The sequence below is a fragment of the Convolutriloba macropyga genome, chromosome 13 (genome assembly GCF_964194025.1).
Source record: "Convolutriloba macropyga chromosome 13, txConMacr16.3, whole genome shotgun sequence".
NCBI classification, from domain to species: domain Eukaryota; kingdom Metazoa; phylum Xenacoelomorpha; order Acoela; family Convolutidae; genus Convolutriloba; species Convolutriloba macropyga.
Window position 1 is genome coordinate 36514108 of NC_134480.1, and position 20036 is coordinate 36534143.

Here is a 20036-nt window from a genome sequence, read left to right on the forward strand (position 1 = left end):
CAGCTTTCACTGTACAGTTTGATTAAAAAGCAGTAAGTCAGTTATTTTGATTTAGCAACTTTGCCAAGTTATTCATTAAATAAACATTAATGCACAAATCATACAATGAGCACCAACAAAATTGGCCACGAAAATGTTAGTTGTTCAGCAAATGAAAATTCCGAGGCTCTAATCTTCAAGTCACTAAACTGCGATCAATTTGATGAAATGATGAATTCACTGAAAAATTTGTACAAAAAGTTTTCAGAAGCAGCGAACTTTTACAGATCCTCTTGTTTCTCGATTAAAATAAGATTAATTTGTTCAAAATGCAAAAAAGGCAGAAACGAATTTGACTGATTGCTTTATTGCCAATATTGTTACATTAGTGATATCAGGCAGTTCCTATGAAATGAACAGAGTTGTTTTTATCAAAATTTTATTAAATCTAGCCAAAAATGAAATCACTAACTTGCTAAGACGACATCAGAATCCTGATAGATTTTCAGAATACTGTTTTTTTAGATTAACGGGAAAGAAAACAAAACGAAAATGGCAAAAAATTCAAAAACGCTAATTTGTTGTAATTTTTGAGAAAAAATGACTTCAAAGTCATACAAAGCGTTAACTATTGACTGTGGACAACGATAAAATCTGTATTTGGTTCTCCAGAGGGCAGAATGATTTTTTTAGTCAATAGGAGTTATTAACATTCCCATCAAGGGAACAGCGAATAAACAGGCCTAACGAAAAAACACGATGTTCATGCCACAAAAACCAACAGTTATCGACTGACAGTGTCATTTAAAATCAGGTATGCTTCGTTGGTAAGACCAATGGTACCTTTCAATAATGAGATCTTTGGTAGGAAAACAAATAGAGCAACAAATTAGAGCAAATTTCAAAAGCTCAATAAAAGTTTAAAAAAATAGTGTCAAAGCCATCTAAAACCTGAGTCCTCAACTGAAAGCGTTTGAAGACAAAATTTATGCTTCTTTAGAGCACCCCATTTTCCTGACATTAATTGAGTTTATTGATCAGCACTCAAAACGAACAAAAAACACTTGCGGAACCCAAAATATGAACGAAATCCTTCGAAACCCTAATGTCAAATTCATAAAAACAACTGAGCTGTTGTAAGATACATAAAAAGTCTCAATAATGCCTTTCTAAATCATCGAGAGATCTTTTCGTTATTGAAACTATGTTAGAAGATACTAAGAGTTATAAGAAATATCTGTAAAACTAAGATAACACGGAGACCTTATGAAATTAAATAAATCAAATTCATAAAAATTAAACGCTGTCGATTGATTGATTTCAACAATCGCATCTATACAGCATTTGAACACAAATCCATTTATTTTAGAAGCTATTGAAAAAATCAATGGAAAACAGCAAAAGCAACAGTCAAGTAGCTGCACGTGAAAAAAAGAGTTTTCGTAAACGAAATCGGTTTTCTTAAAATACCACTCATGTGCTTGTACACGTCAAATACATCGATTGGCAAAATTGACTGAACATAAAACCCAATTGAGCAATTAGTTCCTAGACCAATTTCTGCTGATTCTTTGCTTGATTTTCTTCTCTAGTTTGGACATGCTTCAAAGTTTCATTTTGACAAAAATTTTGCGAATATTTTGTATCAAAGGAAAAATAATTTTTTAATTAAAACGCCATAAGAAACTTTATATTTTTTCGTAATTGTTGTGAACTATGAAATGAAGATGATCTACCACTGCAGGTTCGGCTTATAGGATTGGTAAAGTTGGTATCAGCAGTCGATCGTGCTTTCATTGTTTTGTCCAATATGACACTTTGATGGACTAGACGGGCCACGTAATTTTCATCAACGTTGCAACCCTTTTGACTTTTTATACCTTGATCACATATTGAACCTTTTTAAGGAAATACTTCTCATTAGAAAGAAAATTAATCAGTTTTTACTTAAAATGGACTTCATATAAGTTTTAATTATCACAATTTCTGGCACTTAATAGCTTTGGTCAAGTCACTGTCCATCAGTTCCAACTCTCGGGCAAAGAAGTTGACCATTCTGTCGTTTTCTTTCCACTTCGTAGAAGTTTTTTTTAACTTTTCACATTCGCTTGACTTGTGATTTAACTCCTGTTTCACAGTCGAGTTTTCATTTTGTAACATGCTGATTAATTCACATTTCTCACTCAGCTCTTTTTTCAGCCTTTCATTTTCCAATTCTGCCCCGTTTGGACTCATGCCAGAGTTTTGGTTGATATTGACTGATGAATTTAGTCCCCCTGGTAAATGATTGCGTCTATTGAAGGAATCCATAAACCCGAATACAGGTGGGAAGTTACCAGGAAGACTATGATTGAATTGACTTCTGCTAGATTCAGCCAATCTGTGTGAAAACGGATAGGCTACACTTGGAACTGTTGAGCTTCTTTTTAAGTCAAAGGAGTTCATTTGGGTTTCTGGTGACTGATTTGCGTTTAGACAGTCAGCGGGCAAATCTTGACGCCTATTTGCAGTTTCAAACCGCGACTCGTTGTAATGTCCGTCAGTTCCCCGGACCCTGCTGACCTTTGTTTCATCCGGTTGTGTCAATTCAAGAGAACCATTGTCCCTGAAAACTTCCAGATCATCTCTTCTAACTGCATCAGGTTGCTCGACATCTGAATTGTTCAAGTTATTCGGTCTTTGCAGACCTTTCGTCAATTTTCTGTTCAGAAATTCATGTTCTCCCGCTGCAGTAGCATTAGCGCCACCACAATTCTTTCGTAAATTCAGATTATGTTCAAATTTTTGCTCAAAAATTTTAGCAGGAGTTTGATTTGAGTCGGGCGGCTTTTTAAACGGTGATTCTTCTTCGTCACCAAAAGACTGAAGATTTGAGCTGGACTGAAGAGGACTTGATTGGTTCCCAAGACTGTTTGAACTATACTTATACTTCAGAAAATCTTCAACTTTAGAGCTCTGCTCTCGGCTTGATTTTCTGGAACTTTCAGTCGGAATTGGCGATCCTAGACCGGAATCCATAAATTGGGAACTTATTGAGTTCCTGGGAAAATCACTGACACCTGGTTGCTGGATAAAACTGGAAAACGCTCTTTCCATTCCTTCGTTTGACTGGTTGTGAAACAATAGGTTTGGATCATTTTCAATCTCTTTGATCCGGTCATTAAATGCTCGAATTTGCGCAGATTTTAATCTGTTTTCATCGCGTAATTTTTCTATCTCATCGTTCAAACTTTTCACATTCCGTTTTTCAACTTCAAGTTGAATTTTCAGCTCTGAAATTTCAATTTTATTGTCTTTTAGCACATTTTTGTACTCAAGTTTTTGCGCTTCAAACGCCATTTTGCCAGCGCGTTTTGAATCTCTCAAATTTTGTATTTCGTTATTCATTTTCTCGACTTCTTGTAAATGATCTTTCTTTCTCTCAGCTAGCTCGGATTTCAAACTTGTTCGATTTTCTTTTAATACTTCCAATTTTTCGCGCATTGATTCGGTTTCTTTCTTCAAATCGTCGATACAATTTTCGAGTCTTTCATTTTCAACTGAGAGCGTTTTAATTCGGCGATCATTTGACAAGCGGTTATTTTTCGTATTTTCAATTTCTGTTTTTAGAGAACTAAACTGATCACTTATCATTTTGTTCTGCTTTTTTAGATCCTCAATTGTCAAATTTTGTTCTGCAACTTTTACAAGAAGATCTTGATTTTTAACCTTCAGTTTATCAAGTAGTTCTTTTGACGCCTTTTCGCTGTCAGAGATTGATTGAAGCCTTGATTGCCTATCCTTCAAGCTGTTTTCCCGTTTTTCTCTCATCTGTTTAATCAAATCGACCTTTTCCTCTGTCAAACTTGAAATTAGAGACTCTTTTTCTGTGCGATATTCGTCAAACTCTTGTAGCAGAACGTCCAGCTGTGATTCGAAAGCCGCCTTGCTCTGATTGGCTAATTCAAACTTCCTCGACCAATCAGAGTTCGCTCTTTTCAATTCGGTAATTCTTTGAGCTTGATCTTGTATGTGAGCCTTTAAATTAATGTTTTCGGCTTCAATTATCTCGGATATCGTTTCAGAAGCTTCAGTTAAGTCTGAAAGATTTTCCTCTGAAGCGTTGAAACTGTTTTGTTTGACACCATTTTCTCCAACGCCGTCTTCTGACTTTTCTGCAAAAAGTTTGTCCGACATGTTTTGTTGACTGATCAAATTTGAATCAAAATTGAAACTTAACGGAAAAAAGTTGCAAAGTTTTCTACAAGCTTTTATAAGGATTGTTACCTTTCAAAATAAATTGATTTTTGGGAGTAATTATTTATATATATCTATCAAATCGAACCAATATAACAACGTTCTATTTTTGCACTTAACCGGATGTCAGCAGCAGTAAAAATTACTCTTCAAAAGACAATTTTAATTCGCAAAAGTGAAAAGTTTTGAATAGATATTTTATTGTTCTTTCAAATATGCCAAAAACAAAGTTGTAAAAACTTCTGTATATGGGAGCTATTTTCTTTTGAACTTTATTGATAAGTACAATTTTATCATTCGTCAATGGCTTTCAACGTCCAATTTTAATATTTATTACAATTATTTATTACAGTTCTCAAGCTGAGAAGTTATCAGCGCGGCTCAATTTGATTGAAAGTTGAGACAAAGAAAGTTGTTGAAAATGTCAGAACAAAGCGAAGCAATTTTCTCGGTTGATTACCTCTGAAAATTGTCAAAGGTCTACAACCGAGTACCTTTTCACTTTTAAGCAGAGTACTTTTTAGCAAATTTAGCGGTCGAACAAGATGTTAAATGCTTATAGGACTCAAAAACTTAGATTTTGAGTAACCAAGGTCTTCTTCATCCATTGGACAAGGATCCATCATGATAACATCTTGGATCGATCTAGAAAGATGGAGATTTCTACAACATTCCACTCCGAATATTCATATATAACAAGAAGGCTGTAGAGACCAGTTTGGTACCGAATACTCCGAGACCATTTTTTGCCGAAGTATAGTTTGTTTTTTTTTTCTTTCAGTTTATACAAAAATTGTGGAATAAATAGGTGTTGTAGTAGTAGACAACACGGAAATGTATCATATTGACACATATTGATAGAAATTGTTACAAAGTATTTAAAAAATCTCTTCTAGGATCGATCTGGAAAGAGTGGATTTAATACATCTTATACATCTAGAGCGCGTAGGACAACTGAGTAAACTTCAGTAAATTTCAGTGTCCGTTTAGATGGATGGCATAGGTAAAAAAAAATGAGTTGGCCTATTTTGCTTTGTTTTACTTAGTCTTTGTCTTAGATGTCAGTCATCCGAATAGGGACTATATAATCCCAGGACTACCAAAAACAATTCTTCAGATCTGTATTGCAACGAAAACTCCTCTGCACGATGTTCATCGAGTAAATTTGCCCGATGAATTTTAATGGCAACCTGCTCAGAATACTTATAAACCGTGATAATTAAGTTGATTTATTGGATTTTTTCTGCTAGCGCCCCCCAGCCTTATATAGCCGATAAATTTGCACCCCCAAAATCTAAGTTTTCGCGAATTGTAAGAGCGATATTTAAAATTCATTGAAACAAGTGTCTAGGTAGATTGAAGGTACTTTTAGAATAGTTTCCTTTAAAAAGTTTTAAAAATTCAAGCCCTTATTGTAGCCGATAACACCAAAAATGATCTAATACAGAAATCTTTATTGATGCTTACGTTATATGCAACAAATTTTGGTTGAATGCGTAATACTTTCAAACCATAGCTGTGCCAGCTTTTAGTAAATGCATATTGCTCATATATGTTCACGTATAAGATTACTTAGCTTTAACAATATGTTTACACATTTATAAATGGGGGTTGCCTAACTAAGCGGGGGGGGGGGGCGCTAGCAGAAAAGATCCGATTTATTTTAGTTTCACAGCTTAAGAGTTTACGCTTAGAAACATCAACGTAATGTATAATCTACGCCTAAAAGCGCTGAAACTATACAACGCCTGCGCTTTAAAACGCAATCTTTTGCGAGATTTACGCTTAAAAAGCGTCAATATTATGAAAGATCTAGGCGTGGAAAAGCCATTATATTGTAAAAAAAACGCTTTTTTCAAAACACTTTCACCGCAAAATTATGTAAGAAAAATATAGGATGTTTCTAAGGGTTTCACATCAGTTACACAGGAAACATCCGGGTGAACATCAGCAAAACGAAGATTCAGACAGGTCAAAATTTTAATCCTCAAACCCTTTAGCCCCGCCATTTTAGCTCATTGTATAAACATCAAACTTGTCTGGGGATAGGAAAATAATACTGGCGGAGCTTTGTTCTAGCCTAGAAATATCTAACCCTAGAAACGCAAATTAATACTAGATCAACGCTTAGAATAACGCCAAAATATGTAAGATCTACGCTACGGCCAACTTATGTACAATCGAAGCTCAGAAACAGCAAATTTCTGTAGGATCTCTGCCTGATAGCGCCAAGATTATGTTTGATCTGCATTCGGCAGCGCCAATTTTATGTAAGATCTACACCTATGATTACACAATTACAAAACTTTGTGAGATCAACGATTAGACAAGCTAAAACTATATAATATCTACGCATAGAAATGGCAGTATCATTTGAGATAAGCGCTTAAATTTCAAGTTTTTCACCGCAAATTCATGTAAAGAACTGAAGGAAACTTCTAAAATTTTAACTCATTTTGACAACTACTCATCCGTGTTCAAATCAATATCAAGATGAATATACAAACAAACGAATATCAAGACAGATCAAAGTTCTATTCCTCACAATATTTTCCCGCCTCAAATTAGCACATTATACCTAACTCAAATTCTTCTTGGGAACCTATTTCGAAGTCCATTTTTCGCGAACCGATATCTTGTTCGGAGACATACAATATTCATATTGACAAACGCCAAAGTTATGTAACATCTACGCTTAGAAACAATGAAATTATGTAAGATCTAAGTTTAGTAACGTCAATCTTATCTAGAATCTACGCTTAGCGACGACAAAATTATGTAGGATCTACAATTAGGAGCGTCAAAAATATGAACTTTCTACGCATAGAAACGCATAAAAGTTTTATGTAAGATAAAGCTCACATTCAACACGTTCAGTGCAAATATATGTCGGAAAACTGAGCAAACTTTCTAATTTTTCGGTTAGTTTTAGTTTCCGATTTTCTTGAAAAAGTTTGCCGAAATTCTTCGGCCCAGGTACACGTAAACAAAACAAAGATTATGACTACTTGTCTTTTTAGTCCTGTCAATTTTCTCCTCCAATTAAGCTCATTGTACCAATCTCAAAACTTGTTTTAGGAAAGAAACTTTATGCTGGCATAGCTTTTTTGTGAGCTCAATTTTAACGCCTCCATATCTTTCGTGGAGCAGAATTACGAGAAATGTGTAGGATCTACGTCAAGAAGAAAGACTTAATTTATGCATGAGATTTGCTTAGCAATACCAAATTTAAATAAGATCTAAGCGTAGAAACACGAGGATTGTGTAGATGAACAATTAATTTTACCAGTTTCACCGCAAATTTATATGAAAAATATGCAACAAGTTTTCTCAATTTTAATAGCAAGTTACGGGTTATAGTACAAAATTTTGTCGAAATTTCTCTGACCGGTTGCCCCTAAGCAAAACAAAGCTTATGACACTTTGAACTTTTAATCCAAACAAATTTATCCCGCGCCAAATTAACTCATTGTACCAAACTCAAAATTTGTTTTAGGGATAGAGTTTTCAAGTTAACCTAGCTTTTTCTGTGAGGCCATTTTTGGTGGATCAATGTATTTTGTGGAGACATACAAGACTGATTTTAGAAACACCAAAGTTGTGTAAGATTTACGGTTAGAAACGCCAAAGTTGTGTAAGATATACATGGGGAACAGTGATTTTTTCTTTTGAACTTGTTAAGTGTAGATTTTACATAATTCCAACGCTTTCACCGCTAATTGTATATAATTTTTTAACGGTTTCCAGCGTTGACACCTCTTTCCGGGCAGGCCAATTTCATGATCGTTTTCTTTTTATGCTTTTTGGAAAAACTTTTTTACATCTTTGGTTTTGAGATGGATAATTTGAAGCCTACTGCATTTTTGATCTTTAGCTGATCTCTTTTAATTGTCAGGTTCAGAAAGTGTGTTGGATTTTCTGAAAAAGTACATCATTATTTCAACAGAGAAAAGAGCGCAAAGGTAAAAGTTTTTTCGTAATTTAATGCTAATTTTTTCCATTGGAGCTTTTCCTGCTGAGACCAAAACCAAGCCTCCGTTTTTAACCGGAAGCTTTTTGTGAAAACCTGCATTTGGAAGGCATTGTATACGTTACATTATGGGTGCTTTAAACCTTTTTATGTACGTAAAAATAAGGAAAATTGGGCTTTACAAGAAAAACGTGGATAAAACGCCTGAAACTGTGCTGAAAGCGCCTTAAAGAAGGAAGTAGTTATACGTTTATCCCTTGCATATATGAAACGTTGTTTGTGATTTCACGTGCTAACCCGCTACGCGTTTTGGTCTATCATACAAAAATATTGCGCCTTCAGAAAAAAATTAGAAAATAAAAATATTAAAAACAAACAGAAATCAAATCGCTGAGCGGTGTATAAAAGCGTTCGTGGTGCGGAATTCATTTACCATCTGAAGAGAAATTTAATCGTTATTATCATCAAAACACTTCCGCAAAGGCTTAGAGAAATTGTTTATATTTTTTGTTGTTGTTTTGGTACAAACGAGCGTGTTCAAGTGTTTCAAATAATGCGACAGATCTAACGCAGTTATTTGTTCAGATGAGGAAATACGAAAAGGATGGTTAGAATAAACGAGGTTTGTAAAATAGTAACTTTTATTTGGTCTTACAAATAAAAGAGATTCACCATTTTTTGGAATTTATTTAATTATGGTAAAATTTTCTGCAGAGGCGGTTCCCGAGAAGCGAAACTTGTAAATACCTTGATATAGCAAACTTATAAGATTCTTGATGAGAAAAACATCAAACTATTGACAAACTTGCAAGACATTTGCATGTGTTTCAAGATATTGGGTGTGTTTTAAGACAAGGCTTAGGTTAGCAAACTTTAATATAAAAAACTTGTTCAAAATGCGACTGAATAATGGGAAATTTTCAAAACTGACCCAAAATTATTTAAATTTATTTTTCATTATTTTTTCCCTAAACGCAGAGTTTCAATTTGAAAAAATAACTTTCTGAAATTTCAAATTGGTGTTTCCCCAGAACAGTAGCGTTTTTCATCTTTTCGAACTAGTTTTTTTTTAAAAAGATTTTTTCAACCAACTCAAGAGAGACTTGATTTAGTGAGAGAGACTTTAGTGGGGGAGGAACTATATACTCAAATGGTTTTTTTTTGTTCAGACAGTTTTGGCAGATGGATAAATTTTTTGTAGAGAGTTGTGAGTGGTATCATTAGAAAGACCTCCAGCGTTAAATATGGAATTAAAAAGATTTTTTTTGATTTTCGATTTTTAAAGGAAGTTACCGAGGTTAAAAGTTGTGTGAATAGCAGACGATATTAACTTCTTTTAATTCACATTTTCCGTTTTTTTCCAATTTTTTGTTAATTTTTGGTAAAATATGTTAAAATTGTGAAGGGTAGTGTAATTTATTTTATGTCTAAAATTAGGGTAGGGTTGCTGAATTGTTCGATTTGTGTTTTTGACAAGATTTAATGCTGAATTTTTTCATAATTCTGACTTTTTCCGTCAAAAATGGGAGTAAATACTATTTTAGCCCACTTTCTACAGATTTCATGGAAGTGAACACCTTGAAACTGCACTCATATTCTTTGTAAGCTCAAACGGAACTAGTGGTACACTTGCCGACCTTAAGAGTCTTCTGGAATTCTAATATTGCGAAGTTATCGGCAATTTTAAACTCGATAAATATGCAAATTCATGATTTTTTTTGATATACTGAAAAGTTGCATTTAACATTTAATCTCTTTTGCAACCACTTGAACAAATGTGTGTATTTTTATTGAAGCAGCAATATCAGGGCTGATCTTGATCTCACCCTGGATCATTACGGTTAAAAACTTTAGATTTTATTGGGGCGCTGCTTTTAAAAAAAATTTTTCTGCATTTATAGTTTTTCATATAAGTTACAGATAGGAATATCATACCAGGACTCAATTATTGACAGATCCTAATTTCAAAAAAGACCCTTTGATAGAGGCCCTATGATTTTAGAGTTAAGCTCATGATTTTTATGCCTGATCAATTGTTTTCGTAAAATTTTATGGATTTATGTTTTTGCTTTTTTTTGTTATGCTTTTGGTATGCCAAAAATTTAGTCTCCAAATCGAAGATCCATTTCGTTTTTTAAGAAGTGAAAAAGAACCTAGACATTGGTTTCAGTTTTTATCTAATATCTCTTATGACTGTGAATTCATTTTTTTAAGAAAATGTCGGTGAATTTTTGAACTTTTGTACTAATTTATCACACTTTTCTCGACTTCAGGCGTAGTCTCCGTAAAAACAAGAGAAACCTATTTCCTCTAAGATATAAATTATTTGCTTTAACGGTTTTGTTTAATTAACTGCAGTTTTCTTGCATTTTATACTACAATTTTTCTTTTTTTTTGAGTTTTGAGCATACATGAATATTAGATAAGTTTATTTTCTTTCCTTGTCGAATTATCACATTGACAAGGAAATGTTGACAGGTCCAATTGGAAAAGAGGATAATTGAGACCAACACTGCACAAGCGTTGCGAAAAGGCGTTTCTGAAAATATTAATTGTTTTTGTTGAATATTTTGTGCATTTTGGCTCAGACACAGTTCTCTCGCAAAAGTTAGTAGATTTATTTTTATGTTTGCCTATGTTTGTCCTTGTTGTTGTTGTTGTTTGACATATACGTGGAGAAATAAGGTCTCAATTGCATTTCAAGGACGTTTAAGTGAAATTTTTCAAAGACTAGGGTTCATAGCTATTCATTTTAATGACCTTCAATTTAACTCTTTTTTTTTTTTTTAAAAAAAAACAGATTTTTTAAACTGTCCCTTTTTGCTTTTATTTTTGTCATAGTGTAATCAACCTCACTATTGAGAAATTTCAACTACATTTGTTAACTCAAAAACTATGTTGTTGGTTGGTCATATGTTTTGACTGATGGCTTCGATCATTTAGTTTCATAAAAAAAATTCTCAATAGTTTCGATATTTCTATACTGTTCAAATTTTGGGACTGTTTTGATGTGATGCCTACGTAGTGGTTTCATAACGAAAACCAGTTGCTGTTAGGATAAAAAGCATGTGAAGATTTACAGTTCTTGCAAACAACAACCTAAATTTATAGTGCCTTGAACCTTGTGATGTCGTAAAATTCTTTGTGAAATTTGGGCTTCTGCCAATATTTTTTGTAGTCTTGTGACTTAGTCTCATTAATAACCAGCGCAATTGGTTTTTTGAGGTGTTGCAACCCAATTGATCAGTTTTTTGAATGTTACGGCCTATGTCTGTTACGGCCTTTGGAATTATTTGTTTTCAAAAATATATTTGGATTTTTGAACTTCTTCATCCTTTAAATAGTTTTTCGTACGATTTGTTGCTTAATCTCTGTAAAAACAGGTAGGAACGCGTGTCCAGTGCGCTATTTTTTAATCCTTATCAAGGTTTTAGTTTCAATCGTTTGTTTCTTGGCTTTGTTACAGCTCTTACTAAGAGATTTCATAAATTGTTTGAGAATATATAATTATACATTTTGAAGATTTTTTGTTTTCTTTGTAAGTTAAAACATTAATGGTAGGTCCAATTGGCTATGAAAGATTTTCCAATTTAAAGATTTTGGTGCTCAATGACAGATATATGGTCTCAACTGCTTCACTGCAATATTCGCGAAAAGTTTACATGAACTTTTTTTGCCGGTATTTGTCCTTCTTTTTGTAATGATATGACCTATACTGGATAATGACAGGCCTCAACTGCTTTCTGTGAAGATATAAATGAAAATTTTAGCGTTTTCAGTTAATAGTCAATGATTTTAATCACTTTGAAATAATATATTTCTAAATAATGGAAACGTATTTTTGAACTTCGCACCTATTTCCTCTTTTTGTCGACCTGTTACCCGGTCCAAAACCTTTTCTAATGAAATATAGCTTATTTTGTTTTGTTTATGTTTTATCTGATGCGAGTTTGATTTTGTTGCTATTTTAATATAGACGTCTAGTTTTGGTCGTAATTAATGTTTGTTATTAGATTTTTAGTATCGAATTTTCTAGTAGTCCTATTAACAAAAGATTCCATCGGCCCTGTAGCGTGGCTTTATGGTATCACATTTGTGGTTTATTGAACTTTATGTAAGTTTTCGCTCTCATTGGGTAACCAATTAAACCAAGTGTGTGGATGAGCGTGTCTCATCTTTATGTGTGTACGCACATTAACGAGCCTCCTTGTTGTATTTTTGTATCATTTGATGCAGATTTGTACATCTACTGTTTCCAATTTAATCATTTAGCCAGATAATGTTTGAGAGAGAACTTTTTTAAAATAAAATTTTCTATATATTTCAGCTCGAAAATTTTTAAAATTTTGATGAAAATAAACAATTGAATCAGTTTGGTAAAAAAATGTTTTTCTAATCTCAGAATTTTGAGGAATTTATAATCACTGATATTTGTCAATATTTTCATTATTTCTTTTGTAGTTTTACTTTCCGAAGAGAGTTTTCAAGATCGTATTGTAATTCGTGGATTTTTTGCAATTGTTAACAACGTCAGCTTAGAAAGTGATTAGTTGAATGGAATGTCAAAAAAATTTAACAGACAAAATCTGACTAATAGGAGAAAGAATGGTTTCCACCTTCTACTAAGAAAACAAAAAAGTTTTAGATTCGCGAATTCTTTTCAGATTCGTTCAGTTCTGTTCACGTGGGCGTTGGGTGTGGTGCTTCTTCTAGGCAGATGTTCTGACATTGATCTATGCGACTCACACGATGGAGAACCGGGTACGCAATTATGAAAGGGTTTTTACCGCTAAAAATTGCTTAAGATATAAAATAAATTTTGTTAAATTAGGCAAATTTTTGCAACAAAGGCGATGTTTTCGTTGAAACGAAGCCAAGTGAAACCGCGATTGTGAAAGGTGCGCTATAACTAGAAATTATACTATAAAATTAAATTGAGAACATGAATTAAACAGTGAATCAGTAAGTTTTCGATATTCTGATAAATTATTTTTTTCTTAAATCTAGAATATTTCACAGACGCTTTGTGACCTGATTCGTAATAGACAAGCTCAAGACGCTTAGTCCAACACGGGCAAAGGTGATAAAAAATGATCGCCAAAACTTTCAAAAGAGTTCCAAGTTGAGATCAGTATTTATATAGCGAAATCCACATCTTGCGTTAAAGATTAACTGCATGTCCAATTGTAATTCTATTTTTAAGCAAGGCAAGCCAATGTTTTAGTAATCCTGGGTCGATCTCAGATAAAATGGAGAAAGCGTCCAAAAACAATAGATTGAAAAGGCCACAGAAGGTACTCCAGCGTAACCTTTGAAAAAATTTCAATTTACAAGGCGGCTCAGCAATGTGCGATGGCACATAAGGTTCCGACCACACCCATCCACAATTGGCATAATTGTCTACCAAATAAGGAACAGATAGAGAACCCAAAAATCATTTTTTGGGAATACCAAAAAACCCATAAAAGCCCAACTATTTTTCAAAAAAATTGTGTATGAACGATAAGATAGCGTCCAAAGCAAATAACTCAGTGGAGTAAAAATTGAAGCATTATATTGCTGTGATATGCCAATATTAAGAAAGCGAGTCAAGAGGAACAGCAAAATCAAACAACAACAACAACAACAACAAACACATCAACAACAACAACAATAACAACAACAACAACAACAAAAAACATTAATTACATCAAAATTTTTTGTCCGTTTTAAAAAGCAAAATTTAATAACAAAGTCAACATACCGTCAGATGAACCTAAAACTAAACAAAATAACTTATAAATCACCAGAAAAGATATGGACCAGTCCATAAAAACGTTTGGTAACAATTAGACAAAAAAGAAAAAAAACAGTAGAGTTAAAAAAATTCGCTTATTTTTTTGAAACAATTAACTTTAATGTAATTAAAACCATCAGATAACAATTAAAATATCACAAAGGTTTACGATTACTAATGCTTCTATAGAAGGGCATTAGGACCTGTCCTTATTCATTTCTATAAGCGGCTAAAAAGAACAACAAACAAAAATTCAATTGAAATTTGCCAGAAAACGCTGTCAAAACCGTCAAGCCATATTTCAACCCTCAAAATATATTCGTTTGCGCCTTCCTCAAACACCAATAAAGAGGTATTAGGCCATTTATTAGTGAGACTATTTAAAAAGTAGACAAAAAAGAGAAAAGGGCAAAAATATATAATAATTTTGTTTTTTTTTCGAAACAAAATTATATCCAAAGTCATGAAAAACATTAATTACAAAATGAAATACTTAAATAGGGTAATTTATTCATCCGAAAAAAATCTTGGAAACCTGCAATTATCCAGAATAATTCTTGCGTCTACAAAAAGAACGTCAAACATGACAAAAATCAAATTAATTTACTTTTTTTTGTGAAAAACCGGTGTCGAAGTCAGTAAGGTCATAATGCATTCTTTAAAAAAGTATTACGGGACTCAATCCCTTTTGATAATTTTCTTTGACACCATAATGTCATATTTGACCTGTAATTAACGACATTAGGTACCAAAAAGAAAAATAAGAAGAACAAACTTGCGAAGTTAAAAAGTTTTTTTTTTAGTTTTGGAAAACGATTGTTTTCAAAGTCTTGAAAGCCATCAGCTATCTACTATTATCAGAATATCGGCTCATCTATGCTTCTATAAAAAACCAGTGAAACCTATAGTTATACAGGAAATTAATATCTTGAAGAAAGTATTGTCGAGGCCGTTAAAACGATAATCTATATCTTTAAGGATTTTAATATATTCAATTTTGTTTCATTTTGAACGCTAATAATGTGATATGGGAACTGTCAGTATTGTGATAATGTGACTAGAAAACGTGAAAAACTGGCAAATTTCTAAAAACAAAAAAAAAAATCTAAAATCTAGTAGTATCAGAGCCAGAAAACAATAACTTCAGGCTTAAAAACGCAATCAATACTAAATTTCAAATCAGTAGAATGAAGAAGCTTTCTTTCTTTTTTGACACTAGCTGCAAGTTGACCAAATTAAGAAAAAAATGGAGGAAAAGTTCATTAAGCCTTTATTTATTTAAAAATCAATTTAAAAAAGTCAAATTTTTTTTAAAAGTCGAAACGATCATAAACTTTCAGGTAAAAAACTAAAGGCATTAACTGGGAGCTGCTTAAGAGGCCAACTGGACCTGTCACTCCTGAGCTTTCATTTGATATGTTCGGTTCTTTAATAATAAAAATACGTATTTTTTCAAAAAAAACCCGACTGATTGCAATACGAACTCTTTTTTGGATTGTAACAGTCCACGATGGGCTTAAAACTAACCCTGCTAATGCTTATTGTCTGTTAGGAACTATTGATTTTTCGAATATTGTAGATATAGATAATTTGTTGGTTGAAAAAAAAAATTCTGCAATTTTGATAATAAACGAGTAAAGCTAGAAAAAAAAACGACAAAGTTTTAATTACAGAGCACTTTCAGCGGAAGTTGAAGTAAAAATAGCCCCCCTCTGAGTCTAGAAAGATTGTATTAGTGTTGTTTGGGGTTGCAGTGCCGACAAATTTAATCAAAGTGGACCAAAGTAGCTTATTTCGTGCTGTTTTTGATAAAAAAGGCTGAAATTTGAAATATTTATCCAGAGTTTTTGACCAAAAAATGTAAATCAGAATAATCAACAAGGCTTGTTTGTCTTTAAAAACAAAATCAACGACACTATTCCTAAAAATTTTAACAAATTTTAGCAAAATTGACGAAAATTTAGGCAAAAATTTCGGAAAATGTGAATAAAAACAACTTGAATTCACTCTACTTTTCTCAGAAGTTTAAACCTCGATAACTCCCTGTAGAAATTAAAAACTGAAAAAATGTTTTTAATTCCATATTCTACGCTGGACGAGCTTTGTAGTGATACCAGTCTCAACTCTCTACGATGAATATATCGATCGGCGAAAATTGACTGAACAAAAAAAAACCCAGTTGAGTATATAGTTCCTCCCCCTAGGCGTGATCGAATTTTTTTTGTTTTGACGCCCAAAGACCACCAAAATTCCTCACCCGCTAGGCGTGATCGAATTTTTTTATTTAGACGCCCAAAGACAGAGTAGTGTAATTAGTAGCCCTTTTTTTTGAAAAGAAAACAACTGGAAAGTTAGTCATAGATCTTCATATTAAAAAACGAGATATGATTCGAGAGTTTTTCAGCTTTGACAAAGATTTAACTTAAGCGCTAAAAATAGTAGTTTTATTCAAGGCGCTCCAATACTAACAGTTAATAAGATTAGAGGTTTTAGGCATTAGTGATCGTTTCAGGATAAAAATTTACTTTTTCTTTGAATCAGCAGAGATGAAATACGCTCAGATTTAATTTTTAAACCAACTCATTCATCCAGTGTTTTTCTGGGTTTTATGTTAGAAGTATTTTAACAACACGGTCAGGTCAATAGAGCTATTTCTAAATGATTTGCTAGAAAAACTGAGAATTCAAGCTAGAGCTGGATATTTCACTCAAAAAAAAATTGGTTCAGGAAATAAAATTAAACCGTATGATATCAAATTTTATGATATTCATAGTTAATGGTTAAATTTAAATTTTGATTTTTTTAAATTTGGATGAATATTAAAAAATTCGATTGACGGCAGTTACCCTCGGAAAACAGGTTACTTGACTCCAGAGAAACGATCTCTTTCTCGTACAGTTTGACGCGGCCAACAAGGTTTTAAAATTAATTACCAAAATTTAAACTTGATTTAAAATATTCAGGAATCTTAATCAATCTTGATGAAGGAAGATGCAATGCTCAATTCGAGTAACTTTATGTTTAATTTAGACCTGAAAAAGTTTGAGTAGATTTAGTACTTGAACCAACCAGACAATTCAACGTTTGGTTCTATTATGTTTGCCCCCACTAAAGTTAGCTTAAACTTTCACGTCCCCAGGCGCACGTGCTATATTTTACACAGCAACGTGCATTATAAAAATATATAATTTACAACTGGGTGTCGTAAAAGACAATGGTGTTAAAAAATAATAGATCCTAATGTTTTTTTTTCGACGATGGTCTTGGAATTGTTTCAGTCACTTCAGTCAATGCAATCATTTCATAAGATATCACACAAACCATCTCGGAGATAAGTTGTTCAATGACTTATGAGCGTTGTTAGTAAAAACAATTTTCAACAGAATAGTTTTAGGACTTGAAACGGCTAGGTAATTGTGAAAAGTTTCTTAAGGTCATCAAAATTTAGCATTAGATCCTTGGATGGGATGTTTCCGCTACAATTTGCTAAAATGGAAGAATTTTGCAAATTTGGTGAAACTTTATAACCAATGCGGTGTCTGCGGTGATTTGTTTTGTTGGTTAAACAAGCCAAGAGCTAAAATCACAGCTGCATATCCAATTATATTTCAGATCTTAAAGTTTACCAATGGTTGACGGGTGGTCCGGAGTCAGATTCGGATATTACACGGGAAAAAAGTTTCAAAAACATCAAAAAGAAAAACAATGGAAGCCAATATTTGAAACATATTTCTGCAAAAAAATCCTTTGAAACTGGATTGATTGCCATATATTTATGTCAGATTTTTGAAGCAAAGTACAAATAATTGTCAGAAATCTTCCAAATTTGGAACAGACTTAATTAAAGAGACTTCCAGTACTGAAAATGATTTGAATAAGGCCGCGACAAGACTGGTTTGATGGCAAGCGTTCCAATAAAAAGAAAGCATCCTAAGATTAGAATACTCATGTTTTAATTATTTTTTTTCTGAATCATCACTGATAAAGTAAAATTTGACGCTCGATCCCAGCGGCTTAACTGTCTAAATTTATTTATATCAACAATTTTGCTTAAATTTTTTTTTCTCAAGTCAACCATTCAATGTTTGCTGTTGTTTACCTTGGTGTTTTTTCAACAATGCAGTCATTTCAAAAGGACGTCACACAACTCCGAATATATTTGATTCTGTGATTACTCAGCAGTTTTGTTGAAAAAAATTTTTCAGGAATGTTTTAGAACGGCAACCGGCTATTCAAGGTATTGGTTCTAGATATTACCGATAAAAAATGCTTAAACTGTAAGAAATTTGGGAAATACATTTAATTTTTGTAACAGTTGCGTACTATGCGGCCAATAATTTTTCTCTAATGCTGAAACACTGACTGCTAAAAGCAAATCATAATTTAAATTTACACTGAACCAATAAAATTGAGAAAATGAATTAAACTGTGAGTCATTAAACTTAACGAGTTATCTTAATTAATTTTCTTTTGCCAAAATCTTAAATACTCATTCCTGATTCTTGATTAAATAAAGCTCACGGAAGATTGGTTTGAAAAGGGCAATTAGGTGATAAAATTGATCGCAAACATTCTCCCATCTCACTTCGAGAATTCTCCCCGTTTAAATTTTCCCAAATTTTTAATAAGTTTTTGGAAATATAATTTATCAATCTGCCTTAAAAATCTACTTATGAAATCCTATTTTAGTTACTAAAGTTAGGAAACGCTTCGCAGAACTGGAGTCAATTTCAAGTGTTACTGTGCAAAAAGTATCCAGATACCACATTAGGTAAGACACTGGAAGGTACAATAGCACATTTTTTTTTAGAAATTTCAACGGAACCTACTATATAGGTTCCGTTGAAATTGAACTTTGAGGAAGTGTCTAGCTGAGATTGACGTTTTTTTCGAAATCGGTTGTCTTAAGAGAAAAAACTGTTATTGATGGAAACTTTTTTGTTTTTTGAAACCATGAACAACTCTAAAGCTAGTCTCAATTCTTCCAATTTTGGAATAGAAAGAGTTTTTACCATCTGACATCTATTTAATTCAAGGTTCGGCAAGAATTGAGGTAATTGAGGTTTGATTGAAAACGCTTCAATACTGAAAATTGTCAAGACTAGAGACCAGATTCATGAGTGACAAATTTTGAGACAGTTTTTTTCTGAATCAATCTTGATGAAGGAAGATGCAATGCTCAATTCGAGTAACTTTATGTTTAATTTAGACCTGAAAAAGTTTGAGTAGATTTAGTACTTGAATCAACCCGACAATTCGATGTTTGGTTCTATTATGTTTGCCCCCACTATAGTTAGCTTAAACTTTCACGTCCTCAGTCGCACGTGCTATATTTTACACAGCAACGTGCATCATAACAATATATAATTTACAACTGGGTGACGTAAAAGACAATGGTGTTAAAAAATAATAGATCCTAATGTTTTCTTTCGACGATGGTCTTGGAATTGTTTCAGTCACTTCAGTCAATGCAATCATTTCATAAGATATCACACAAACCATCTCGGAGATAAGTTGTTCAATGACTTATCAGCGTTGTTAGTAAAAACAATTTTCAACAGAATAGTTTTAGGACTTGTTTTAGGTAATTGTGAAAAGTTTCTTAAGGTCATCAAAATTTAGCATTAGATCCTTGGATGGGATGTTTCCGCTACAATTTGATAAAATGGAAGAATTTTGCAAATTTGGTGAAATTTTATAACCAATGCCGTGTCTGCGGTGATTTGTTTTGATGATTAAACAAGCCAAGAGCTAAAATCACACCTGCATATCCAATTATATTTCAGATCTTAAAGTTTACCAATGGTTGACGGGTGGTCTGGAGTCGGATTCGGATATTACACGGGAAAAAAGTTTCAAAAACGTCAAAAAGAAAAACAATGGAAGCCAATATTTGAAACATATTTCTGCAAAAAAATCCTTTGAAACTGGATTGATTGCCATATATTTATGTCAGATTTTTGAAGCAAAGTACAAATAATTGTCAGAAATCTTCCAAATTTGGAACAGACTTAATTAAAGAGACTTCCAGTACTGAAAATGATTTGAATAAGGCCGCGACAAGACTGGTTTGAT

At 32.9% G+C, this 20036-nt stretch overlaps 2 protein-coding genes across 2 annotated transcripts in view; one reads left to right on the top strand and one right to left on the bottom strand.

Moving 5' to 3' along the window:
- Positions 1-1915: 1915 nt before the first annotated feature.
- LOC142351425 (uncharacterized) lies at positions 1916-4435 on the bottom strand. The gene has a single exon (XM_075403431.1). The coding sequence runs from the start codon at positions 4153-4155 to the stop codon at positions 1957-1959; it is 2199 nt and encodes a 732-aa protein (XP_075259546.1). The 5' UTR covers positions 4156-4435; the 3' UTR covers positions 1916-1956.
- Positions 4436-8598: 4163 nt separating this feature from the next.
- Positions 8599-20036, top strand: part of LOC142351989 (uncharacterized) — a 379819-nt gene continuing 368381 nt past the window's right edge. The window contains exons 1-2 of the mRNA XM_075404285.1: positions 8599-8807; positions 12850-12946. Coding sequence (XP_075260400.1) covers positions 8790-8807; positions 12850-12946 — 115 coding nt within the window. The 5' untranslated portion in view covers positions 8599-8789. The remainder of the gene's footprint in view (positions 8808-12849; positions 12947-20036) is intronic.

Coding starts and splice junctions, on each gene's coding strand:
- LOC142351425 (XM_075403431.1), bottom strand. CDS start 4,155: ATGTCGGACAAACTTTTTGCAGAAAAGTCAGAAGACGGCGTTGGAGAA.